The 13,187-nt window shown below is 40.1% G+C and overlaps 1 protein-coding gene across 1 annotated transcript in view; it reads left to right on the top strand.

Annotated features, from left to right (window-relative positions):
• grk3 (G protein-coupled receptor kinase 3) overlaps nucleotides 1-13,187 on the top strand; it is a 63,574-nt gene that overhangs the window by 6,782 nt on the left and 43,605 nt on the right. Inside the window, exon 3 of the mRNA XM_040156707.1 lies at nucleotides 8,578-8,654. Coding sequence (XP_040012641.1) covers nucleotides 8,578-8,654 — 77 coding nt within the window. The remainder of the gene's footprint in view (nucleotides 1-8,577; nucleotides 8,655-13,187) is intronic.

The following is a 13,187-nucleotide window of genomic DNA, read 5'->3' as shown; positions in this document are numbered from 1 at the left end:
TGGCACTTTGGAGATAGTGTGGTGCTGCCACATTCTCGGCAGGCCAAGGCTATGTCCTCTGGCAGAGAGGTGAGATTTTGACAGCAACACTGGAGGCAGTTGAGATGGGAGGCATGGGGGAGGGCGATTGGGCAACCCGTTGTTATAAAGAGATCCATGTAAAAGATGAGACATGCCGAAGTTGTCCAGGAGTTGGAGATTCAAGAAAAAAACTGAGTCTGGTAGTACTTTGAATCTCAGAAATGTAGGCTGTTAGCCAGAGTGCGCCATTGTGTTATTGATCCTCTTAAAAGATCAAATGTCCTGTCACTACACCCTCCTCGCACCCAGTCGTTGCCATGAAATCAAGAGCATAATAGATGCTTTTAGCAGCCTCCTCATTTTTAGATTTTATCATCTGTAGTTATTCACGGAAATTTTGTAAGTTAGCTAAACTACAAAATGAAACTGTTGGCTGTTACTTGGTGTTTTTTTTTGTTTTGTTTTTTTTTACGCGGTAGAGCTATCACTTTTTGATGGAAATTCAAACATTCATTTGAAAGTGGCAAAGAATATAAATATTCGAACTGTAATGACTGTCTATAAGCGCGAATGACCATTTAGAGTAGTTTGCCGCGTGGGGTGTTTGGTGGGAGTCAACACGGTATATAGATCACATTCGAAGTTCGAAAGCATTGTGTGCTAGTTCGAATTCTTTGAACCTGATTATTTGAAAAAGTGGCATCCCTAATACTTGGCTACAAAGGGTATGTTAGGGAGAGAATCTCTCTCTGTATTTTTTAGATATTTAAAAAGATGGCAAATAGATAGTATCTCTTTGTTGTTCAAAAAGACCAGCAGAGTGGTGAGTTTGTTGGTTGAGAGGTGAGCATTAGTGATCCAGTGTTAGCGTCATTTTCCAGCCCTGTACGTCTTAGCTAGTTAACAGTCACGTACTGACCTGTAGCCAACACTAATGGTTAGTAAATAACAGTTGAATCTCTCAGCTGTTCTGTAAAGTTTATGGGTGTTTGGCCGAGGGGTTTTTTCAGAGCAGCAGCGCCTTGTTTCAATTGTTCCCAATGAGGAACAAGTGTCTGAGGCTGCATGCGGCCGCCTACAGAAAAAGCGCTGCACCTAGCGTCTTTTTTTCAGAGCGCGCCGCCTTTTATGTGCTGCTGCTCTGAGTGCTTCTAGCTGAAAATGTCAAAAATTAATAAACAAATAGTAATAGAAAGCAAAGAGGCGCTGCTAGTCTGTCATACAGTGGTGGTGGTGATATGTTGTCCAGAAATTGTTGTCATAGAAACAAAACCCATGCACAGTGCTTTTTTGATGCTCCCCAGCGCCCTGCTTGCGCTGTTCTGCCAGAGAGAAACGCTACATGGACATCCAGCCTATGAGGACTGAAATCATGACTATTTCTTAATAGCTGTATGCCAGCTCCTCATCCACAGTGTATCTTGATTCCGCTCAAAATTTAAGTGATGCTTGGCGTCATGAACAACTGTTGAAAAGTTATACGCACTCTATGGTATCTGAAATAGTAATAATTGTGGATCTACTAAGTCCGTAGCCACAATAAGACCAACTTCTATCTGTAAAACCCTTTATAAACCACCATATTATCTTAATTTAGCAAGCTACATTAGTTGATTAGCATTATATAGTATCTGCTATCTTCGTCTGAGATTGTAATCTGCAATTCACCAGAAATTTGCCATAATTTCCCTTAGTGAAAAACAACATAGCATTTACGACTAAATATAAATCCACATTGGAATCACTAAATGTGAATTATTCTGGTTTTCTGGATTCAGATGAAGTTTGAAGTTATTTTAAGATGACACCCAAGTTAGATACCAATAAAATATTTGTCAGTGGGACAGTTAAGACCTGGTAAAACAACCTGTTTGATCGCCCTGTTTTTCACCAGTATGATCTACAAAACAAAATTAGTCTAATATTGATTCTCATAACATTTCCATATTATTTTATAGCACTTCCTGGGTTTGTAGTTCTCATAGTTTTGCTTATGTCCGACGTGGATGGAGCAGTGACTCACTATTAAAGGGCTAATGGGCCCATTTGACCCCCCTCCTAGACAATTCTTCCTCAAACACTGGAAGCAGTGTTACGCACACTCTTAACATATATACAATTTTCTAGCTTGTCATTGTCACACTTGAGTCATCATGGTTTCCTCTGACCTCCCATAGATGCTTGCTTCCTACTGTTTCAGCTGCTTTGTCAGTATTTTAGTAACTTGTTTTTGTTCATTTTCCAATTTTGCAGAACTTGCAGCCACCATGATTAGAAAATAGATTGCAGTGTTAGTATTGGGGTTTTCAGGATTTTACCTCGTATTGTGATCAGGTGCACATGCTTTGTTGGAAATGGTACATCAGATCAGCATTGTGGTGGCAGTTTTTGAGGTTCCTTTCAATTATATTAAACCTCAAGAGCAAAAGCATAATTGCAACAAAGGCAACTTCTACAGAGCAGACATCCCAGGCAGTTGTTTCCACATTGGCGGTCCTCACAGATTAGCATTTCATTTTGAGGTTTCTGTTGTGGCAGAGAATTAGGACAGCCCGTGATTATTTTTGTAATTGCATAATCTGGCATTTCAGTTGAAGAATAAATGTGGATGGTGCCATGGTGTTATAAGCACACAAGGTGCTAAATCCTGAAAGTAGCATTGTTACTACTACTGCTGCTTTTCAGCCAACGCTGAGATAACATTCTTCGCCTAAAGAGCCTTTGCTTTAGTTTTTGAGAACAAAACATTGGCGTATATAGGGTCTTAACACTTATAAAGATATCTAAACTGAAACTAAAACTAAGTCAGAATCTTTTTAGTCCCTCGGTGAATTAATAGGAAATTACTGCTTGTCTGAAAATTGCTCAATTTGTCTTGTAGGCGGCTGCGTTCACACCCGCTAAATCCTACACCTGGTGAACTCGGATGCCAAGCAGTAGCCAGAAAAACGGGTTTCAAAGTCCCACTAGTTTTCCTGTTAGAGAGAGTAATTACATGTCTAGAGGCTTAGATATGCTTAGTACTGCTATCAACACAGTACAATTACATGCCCACAGACCCAGCCATAGAAATGTCAGTGACATCCTGTTCGTATGTTAAATATTTACACATCTGCATACTTGCTTTAGCTTGAAAGGGTCACCAACACAATGTCGCTACAGTGTTAGTGTGGAGATCAGCAGCTATTGAAAGCATGGCATTTACACTTACTGGTGCTGCTACTTTTGAAACTTAATTTTCTAAGACCTAAAACAAAGAAAGAGAAAGAGAAAAAGAAATTATCAGTTAATCTAGTCTGGATCCTGTACCCTGACCTTTTACTGCTGCACTGAAACTTACTCAACTGAGACTTCAACTCAGTGGTAAACATACATATGCAGGTTTTGAAACATGTTTCACCCACTGCTCAGTGTTGTTGAGACTTTTTTTTTTTTTTTTTAACAACATTAGTTTCACTTTAGTACAGGCTGATTTGACTTTTTCAAAAGCCTGGTAAATATAGTCTGAGCAGGTGTCTTGATGATTTTGTATATGTGGTAATCATGAAATTTAAAAAGAGTGTACTAGATAAAATAAATCTTAGTTGAAACTCCACAGTGCATACCTAAGTTATTTTCATTATCGATTAATCGGTGGATTATTTTATTGGTTAATCATTTGGCCTATAAAACACCACAAAACACTGAAAAATGCCTGGCACAGTTTCCTAGAGCCCAAGGTGTAGTGGTCAAATCTCTTTTCTCTTATTGAAAGTCCAAAGCTCAGAGATTCAGTTGACTATAATATAAGAAAAGGAAATACGTTAAACTCCCACATTTGAGAACCTGAAACCATCAGATGTTTGGCATTTTTGCTTAAAAAGTGACTAAAAGGATTATTTGATTTAAGTAGTCGCCAATTTATTGTCTGTTAATCAACTAATTGAGTAGTTGACTAATAATTGCGGCTCTAATGAACTGACATTCAGTTAAGGGTGCTGAGACATATAATTAGGTCAGATAACATTGGAGGGGTCTCCCAACATCAGATACTGCTTTGCCATCACAGCAATATCTTTTGGGGTTTAAAAAAGGTCAGCTAGGAGGCAGTAGAAGGGTAGGAGAGGCTTTTAGTGTCTTTTGGCTTATTATAATAGTGGTAATTTTGTTGGCGAGGTAAGCACTTTCTCGTCTAACTGTGCTAACAGCTGGTTCATGCTGGAACAGATGTAATGGAGGCAAATTATGTAACTGCAGCCAAAAGGAAGGTGCAGTGCGTGTTCTAATGGACCTTGTGTGTATTCAACCACAAAGTAGGCATTAGCAGGTACTAGCACAGGACACAGCAGTGTCCGTGCAATATCACTGCATCTCCCTGCAGGAATAAAATGTCTTGCTCAAGGACACCTCAGAATGTTTTTCTTTTTCCCGACTTCCATGACCACTAACCACAACTTTACCGGTACGTTTTTCAACGACCAACAGACGATCTGTAACACGTGGATTTCCACCGTCAGTGGTGACCCATATCAGAGCGAAGGTGATGTTGCTTTGAACTTTGGGGCTGTGGAGTGTAGGGCTGCAACTAGCGTTAAAGTTATTTTCGTTGGTGCTTAATCTGCTGATTGTTTTCTCAATCAGTCATTTGTCTATAAAACACTACAAAACAGTGAAAGACGCACATTACATTACTCATCAAATGTCCCGTGCTGACCAATTAACAGTCCCACACCCCAAAATATTTAATTTACCATAATGTAAGGGTAAGGAATGTAGCATATTCTTACATCGGAGAACCTAAAATGATCAATTATTGATATGTTTACTTGAAAATGACTGAAACAATTAACTGATTATCAGAATAGTTGCTGATTAATTTTCTGTTGCTTGATTAAGTGTTCCAGCTCGAGTGGAGTACAAGGCAACGTCACAGATATTTCACAGATTACTTTTTCTAAACTAGAAGACAGAATTGTTCAGTTTTCTCTTGAAAAGGCAAAGAATTACCAGAACCAAAATGAACGATTTTATGATTTCATTTTACTAACTGAAGTGGGTTTAGTGTTGCATTACGTTTTTAAAAATCAGTTTCATGCCTAAAATATCTGTGGTCATGTATTGGTTTAGGGTGAGAGTAGATTGTAGCAGTGGGACACTTTCTTTAGTGATACATTATCAATACACTGGAGCTAGGGTTGGGCAACAGGATGTATAAATCAGGATTAGGTTGAAATTTATAGCCGGAGTTTTATTCATTTATGGTTTTACAGTGAAGCTACAATGCTACGACGTAGCACTGCTGGTACCGATGCACCTCCTCAAAAATGTGTTGGGAATAGGAAACTGTGGAGATACACAGGCTGAGTAATAATCTCCTTTTCAGTAAAAGCAGATGTGTTTGGGGGCACATGGAGGCCCAAGCCTGCAGCGAAGACCCTCGCTATCAAACAGTTGAATAGGTGACAGTGCTCAGACTGTTTTTACATTTGGATGAAGGCACATTCGACTCTGCAATTTGTTGATTATTGTTTCATCTCAGTTGTCTTTCTGCGAGACTGAAGTTCATAATGCGGCAAATGAATACCAACAACATTCATACACTTGTGACAGCCCACCACTCATAAATTGTCAGTGTCACGGCAATCCCCTGTAGATAATATTGCCTTATTTATCACTATGTGCCAGCAGTCATTCTGTCACTCACACTGCATTGTCACAGCAGGAGCCTATTTTTCTCTGCTCTTCTCCGGTCATCTGCTCCCGTAAGCTAATGCTGATGTGTAAAGCTGCTGCTGTTACTAACGGAGGTTTACTTTGGTAAAAAGCAATGAAAACCGTACACAGCAAGGTCTGCGTATCTTTCAGCCTAACGGGGACATTGCTTTTAGAACAAAGTTGCTGTTGAGGTTTAAAGATGTTATTTTCCAATGCTTTGAGTAGCACAAACATTTGACCATTTAAGTGATTTAAGGGATATGTAAGCACCTAAGCAGTTAAAATGCAAATTATCAGCATGTTTAGATCCCACTAATATTGAAAGTCTTCTGTGGTACATGATTCAATTTTTTTTTTTATGCTCCTGTGTTTTCATTACCAGTATCATCACCCACAGCTGTCTTTACAACAAACGTGTAGGTTCACTTACTGCTGATATCTTGTCTTACCTAACGTCAACGGCCATTCGTACTGTATTGGAAACTTTTGCTCCCCGATACATGTTTGTTATGCCTAATAAAGCATGACTTTTACAATAAACATTACCAGTGGTCTACATGTGGCGTCTAAAGTGGTGAGGTTTCATATAAATAATCCAGTCAGCTGCTAATGATTCAGTGGGACACACAAACAGGCCTCCACTAAAAGAGGAAGTGTTTACTTCCTAGGTTCTTGTTCCTGTAGCTGTGGCTGCAGAAATGTTGCATCCACTGTTCATTCCCACTCTCCTATAAAAGTCAGGCCGCGCTGGCCCAGGTTACATTCACAAAAGCCATCACACAGGGAGTGTTGGTCTGCTGGAGTCTTCAGCAATGATCTCCAATTTTTGGTAGAAAATAGTTTCGGTTTTGGTGCAGGTTGCAGTGAATTGATATTTTTGGTGGATAGAGAAAATATATAACCCACAATCTACAAAAATTCTGGTGCAAGTCACGTTCTAAGGTTTCAATGTTACCATGACTAGTAACATGTTCGATCATGCGTAATTCTTTTTAGACCGACTTTTCTCATTGATATGTGATTATACTTTTTTTGGCTGGACCGCAACAGCGGGGCCAGCCCTATAAACGTGAATGTCTGCCACTGACTGACTGACTTTCTGACTGAGGGAAAGTTACACCATTGGTGCTGACATTGCACCATTAGTCATTTCTCTTTCAAAATGAATTGGTGCAGTTTCTGTTGCGTTGTCAGGGGGGGCGCATACAGGTAGTATCGACAACTTAGCACCTTTTGCAACCAGATTTACTGACACAACCTTTTAGAGCTTTTTCTTCACAAAAGCACGTAGCGACAAATCTAGCAACTTTTTTTGGACAAACCTTAGCTACTTTCCATAGAAGAGAGTCGCCAGAATTGACCCGCGAGCGCGATGTCGGGCTTTCCCTCCGCAGGCAACACCTCTCTATGCGTCTCATTCAATTGACCAAACAGCAACTGACGCAGACATGAATGAGCTTCTTACTTTCTCTCTGATTGATCATTTTACAGGTAAATACAGCCGAAATCACAGCACAGCCGTTGTCTTTAACTCATGTGTCTGGTGATTTTTGTCAGATGAAGTCACAGTTATAAAATCAGGATTTTAGCAGTGGAGAGCAGCAGCTTGGAAGTGACTGCTGGTTAACATGTGGTCCTAATGGGCCACGTTTCAGTCACTATTTCATATTTGTTCCATTGTCTGACAACAGAAACAGAAACACGTAAATGAGAACAGCCTTAGTGGGAATTCACATGGATTAAATTACTGTATATGTGAGCACAGACAGAAGGAGAGAAGTACACAAATAAAGGGCGGTCCAGCCACATACTAGGGTTTGACCTAATCTTGTATGTATTACATTTTACAGTCAATCCCCTAGACACCCCTTGTATTTACATCTCATCCACTGTATAAAGTACAAACTCCAGTATTGCACACTGATTAAATGGACCCAAGCTCTTTAGGATGACTTGTACAGTATGAGTTATTAGTTTTACAGCCGATTGAAGTCTATGGAGTTCCATTGAGAAACTTTGTTTTATAACTGAGCAACTGTATAAAGAAGTAACGCCATTTGAGTTGTTTTTGCATTAAAGCCAAATGCAGAAGTGTTAGACGTTCCCATTCACTCCCATTGAATCTATAACTCGGCCAATATGCCTCAAGGCCAATTAGTATTCATATGATTATAAAGTCATCTACAAAGCCCACCAAGCATCAGGGCTCAGTGCAATCACACACATTTTCTCCAGGAATTGCTTCTCTGCTTTTTATATACATTTTTTTTAGGGGCTTGATTGTGGAAGAAAAAGGTTGACAAGGATAGTGTTGTTTGTCTCCTGGTAGAACAGAAAAAACCACAGCACTTAGCCATGTGAGCAAACTGGGGAAAAATAGCAAACACTATCAGAATGTAAATATTGGAAAAATTATGACCTAGCCATAAGGAGCCAGGGGTTCTCCTTGCTTGCACATGCTCAGTGAATGTCTGCAGAGGTGTTCGTAGGTGAAGCCTGGGCACTTTCCTCTTGTGTATGTAGGCTGCTGGTGTAGTGTTAATAGGCCCATGGGGGGGTGCTAATTGATTCAATCTCCCCGCTCTCATTTTCATTAACACCTGTTCCCAGGGTAGCATGTATCTCTCCAGGTTCCCCCGCAGCCTCCCGTGTGTCCCTCTTCCCTCCCGGCTGTTTCATTCTGTCAGGGGACAGGTGGCAGGGAGAGTCCCAAACCGAGGCCGGGATCACAGATGGAAGGTGGAGGTGGAGGACAGGCCTGCGGCTCTGAGACTCAGTTATTGTTGCATCTGGCTGAGTGAGCTGCTAATGATGGTGTATATTAACCCACTTCTTCCTCTCCCCACCACCTTGTGTTCACAGTATTCGCAGTGTGATGCAGAAGTACCTTGAGGAAAGAGATGAACTGACATTTGACAAAATTTTCAACCAGAAAATTGGTAAGTCTCAATATTTTTATTACATTAAAGGACCACTCAGAAGAATCACATGAAATGCTATAGACTTTGTAATAGAATTACTAGTGTTCAGTAACATTCCTCTTGTGGAGGAATGAGGCTGTGCCTCCATGGATAATTAAATAAAACAGTATATGATCACAACCACTGTACATTACTGTTCTGTTCTTTAACCAAAAAAAAAAAAAAGCATCTTGAGTCAAAGTTCACTTGCTGGCATCTTTCAGCACTTTCAACCACATATTCTTCTTAATCAGCTGATGGAGTTTGAAAGAACAGCCAGACCGATATCTGTGTTCAACTGAACACAGATATCCAGTAATGATACAATTGGGGATATTCATATTTTTACAAAAACTTAATTTTTTTGATAAAGGTTCTTGCAAGTTAGTTTTTAAAGAATTGTGACAGACGCACATTGTGGGAATGATGCGTACCGAGTGGGACATTTTACTGTTGAAACAAACTTCCCAGTGCTCTCTGGTGGACTAAATATGTAACGGAGACTTTTTCTAAATGACCTGAAACATATTTTCTGTACTGAATTTTAGGGCTGACCCGAATGCCTTGAAGCTTAAAAGCTTTGTTTTACCGTTCATGGTCCCCAGAGGATGAATTCTAATGACTTTTCCTCTGGCGCCACCATGAGGTTAATATTTATGATTTTAAGTGAAATGTTAACTATTGGATAGACTGCTTTGAAATTTGGAGCACACATTCATGCGCACCACAGAGCTGCTAGCATAGCTGTAGTCTTAATTAGCAATATCCAAAACATTCAGGTAGCACTGACTGTTGCTTCTGCCCATTTAAACGACAATCATTACCAACTACAGATTATAACAGCTGTAGCCAATTAACAATAATTGCTAAAAGGCCAAAATGAAACTTGGCTGTTGGTTATTGTGCTCTCAGCCAGCTAGTGTTTGCTTTCGGTAAATGGTTGTTTGTGAGGTAAAAGAACCACGACGTAGTAAAATCGCCCGACAATTGCAAGTGGGCTTTGTGTTTTTGTAGTTGAACTTCATGGTTCTGTTCTTATTCTGTGTCAGATACATTTAATCAACCTTTCAGATCTTCTGTTGTTCATTGAATCTGCAGGTTGTTGCTGCCTCTCAAAATTGCAGTGTTTCTGCCCTCTAGGTCAAGAAAAATGAAACACCAAAACTTGAATTTTAGTTGTTGCTGTTAAGTAGAACTTGAGCTGTGCAATTAATGTGTAACTGCACTTATTAGATATTCCATCTACCAGACTGACTGCTTGTTGTCAGAGGTGAGGTGCTAACTCTGTTGGTTTTGGTCTCACTGGGGTTCTTCCATTACTGCCGCTGGTCCCGACATCCATGCCCACAAAGCTGACTGGACAAAAGCCATCGATCACAAACTCATCACTTTCCAAAAAGCAACCACTCAGATATTATCCCAACACAGTATTTTTCTCAATTTTCTTCCCATTTTTTGCTACGTCACAGAGCACATGTTGAATAAAAGGCTTTTCCCTCATTGTCCCAAAGCCCTATATTTCCCAAATCAGGATTTTCGAACATCAGTACGGTGTTAGTTAGGGCTTTGTAATCTTTTATACAGATGCCTACGGTCACCTCTCCATGCAGAGTTATGGGCTGTGATCATGAGGCGACTCTATTTGTGTTTAGTGTTAGAGCTGTTGATGCAGTGGCTCAGCGCAGAGCGTCATATTTCCTGCTTCCTCCTGCCCCCCAGTCGGTAGCAGCGCCTCTGTGCTCGCTCCTCCAAGTGTTTCCATTCTGAGCAGACAGGCTTTGTGCCAGAAGTTGTGGCGTACCAGGGGACCACAGCCGCCCTGCAGGCTTCTACTTGGTTTACTTACTGTTCTAGGTCTCAACCCCCCTGTGAGAATAGACTGTGTTAATTCTCCCTGCCTCCTTCTCTTTGTCTTCAGCTCTCCCTCTTTCAGACTTGTTGCGCTCCTTATTCTCTCTCTCTTACGTTCAGTATCATCACCTCATACTTCCTCTCTTCTACTGTGTGTGGGTGTGCACATGCTCATGCTAGAAACCAGTGTGAAACCCATGACACCTACCTATCCAAAAATGTTTCAGCACTTCCCAGGTGATATCTGTTCATTGTCCAAAATAATTTTAACACTTCTCAAACTTTTTCTTTTTTTTTTTTCTTTTGACTCCAAGAAGGTTTAATCATATCTGGACCTCAAATTCTTGCCTGTTGTTTGGCAGAAAAACAACCTGCGAGAATTTGGATACTTGATAAACTGTGTCAATCAAAAATGGCACACATTTTGTGTTTCCACCCTCTCAAATGTGAAGATTGTCGCTTTTCTGTGTTTTATGTCATTGTAAATGGAATGTCTTTGGGCTTTAAAATGTAGCCTGGACAAAACAAGACTTTTGATGATGTTGATTTGGGCTCTGGGAAACTGTGAATAGCATTTTTCACTATATTCTGACATTTAATAGACCAAAAAATTAATCTATTAATTGAGAAAAAAACTGGAAGATTGATTGTGAAAATAATCCTTGTCCCTAGTTGCAGTCTTAATCATATCTAGAATATTGTTTGTGCACACAAAACTAAATGTATTTTAGCCAAACGCTGGGTAATGATATTTGTCATTGCTTTATTTTGGCAGTTTCTTTACTTGCTAATGATTGGTTCATAGGGGACTACACCAGGGTGGCTGCTAATGAATATTTTTATGATCAGTAAATCTGTAGCTTGTTTTTTCTAATGGTAGTAGTCTATTGTGTCATCCACATGAAAGGGTTCAACCAACATGGGCTTAGAAAGAAAAATACCGTGGCAGTGGTGAAACGTTTATCAGACAAGAACATAATGTCTTACACGAAACATCACATTACATTACAAAATACTTCATCTACTTTCTCTGGTCGACATCATTTATACATGGGAATAACTGCAGACATTTTCAGTCTGTCTCTTGTGGAAGGCGTTCACAGTGTTGCACTTAGTTTTTCATGTGAAAAGTGCCACAATTAAATTTATAACAAATGAAAAAAGACAGCTGAGGGAGAAGTTCAAACTCTGGCTCCCCTCATCTCCGCACAGCTAACCTAAAGTGAAGTGGATGTGAATGTCAGCTCGTCGGTTTCAGAAAGTTAGAGAAATGGTCGGATTTTTCAAAGCTTACTGACCATCTGACAAGGAGTTCTGATGGAGTATACTGGCTCCCCAACGGCGCACATAGAGATCTTTGACATTTGGTTCAAGTCTCACTCACATGAGGCTCTACACCCAGTTAGTTTTTATGAAACAAAATATTCAGAGTTTTGGTTTGTACCAAATACCAACAGACCACATTTGCTCCTTCATGATGAACAGTTTGAGCTGAGCATCACCAATATTACACTGTTTTGAAAAATAGAGAATAAATTAACCATAAAAAATAAGGATATAACATGAGAAATCCAGATTGTCAATGCAAATTGGCTCAGTTAGAGATCTTTCTTGTAAAAGGTTTGTTTGAAAGGTAAATCATCTCACATTTATGTCCTATGAACGCCCCAAAAGATCAAATAGCCCTGTAATTTATTAAATGGTAATTGGTTCATTTGTCTATACAATGTCAACAGTGAACAGTGAATATCAGCAAGTTTTCACATTTGAGAAATTTTGACTTAAACAATTAATCCATCATCTAAGTAATCATCAATCAATTCTCTGTTGGTCAACCAATCCATTAATCAGCTAAAAATTTCAGCGCTAGACTGTATCTTTCCTAATGGCTGATGTTCTCCATGACCACACCATTGCTTTGCTTTCCCTCCTTCTCATCTTCTAGTTAGTCTCACCCCCACCCCCCACCCCACCCTTACAGCTGGTCATTAGTTCAACTCTCAGGTCTCATTAGCTCGTCTCCCAGAAAACACTTGTTACCAGGCCAATCGATGTGCATGTGCCTCCGGGACATTTACGTTCCAGATAATCAACAAGCAGTTGTCCCCTTCTTAATTCCTGTGATATAATGGTTGGTGTCCATTGAAGTGGATCTCTTTGTCACAGGGAGTTGAGCATTTTTCTTATTTTTCTCTGTTGCACGCTTAAAACCAACAATGCTCTTGATTTCATTTTTGCCCCGACCAATCAGAAGTGACTAATGTATCTGTCCCATCGCCATCATTTTCAGTCGACACTGAAGCTGAATTAGTGGTTGATAAGAGAAATTAACTCAGTGTTGGTCTGTTGATTTGAAGAAATTTGCCAATTTAAAATTTGTTACTCCTATAGTCAACAGTCAACAAGGTAAGCTGAGTGATGGGTGGGAAATGAGAAGCTGGACAGCCTGGGGAACAAAGGTTGTCCTCCTTTGTGTCCTGCAGCCTGGGCAACGAAGACAGCGTCCTGAAGCAGGGAACAGGACGTGTGAGGGCTTCTGTAAAGTCCTGCCAGCTAACCTTAGCATCTGCTGCTCACATAGGGTGGAGAGGACTCTAACAGGAGATCCAATCATTTTGGAGCATACTTTGACTGTGCACTGCAGCAATTCCGATTTTGGAG

This window comes from Xiphias gladius, chromosome 20 (genome assembly GCF_016859285.1).
Source record: "Xiphias gladius isolate SHS-SW01 ecotype Sanya breed wild chromosome 20, ASM1685928v1, whole genome shotgun sequence".
NCBI classification, from domain to species: Eukaryota; Metazoa; Chordata; class Actinopteri; order Istiophoriformes; family Xiphiidae; genus Xiphias; species Xiphias gladius.
This window is presented reverse-complemented; position numbering and strand designations above follow the sequence as displayed.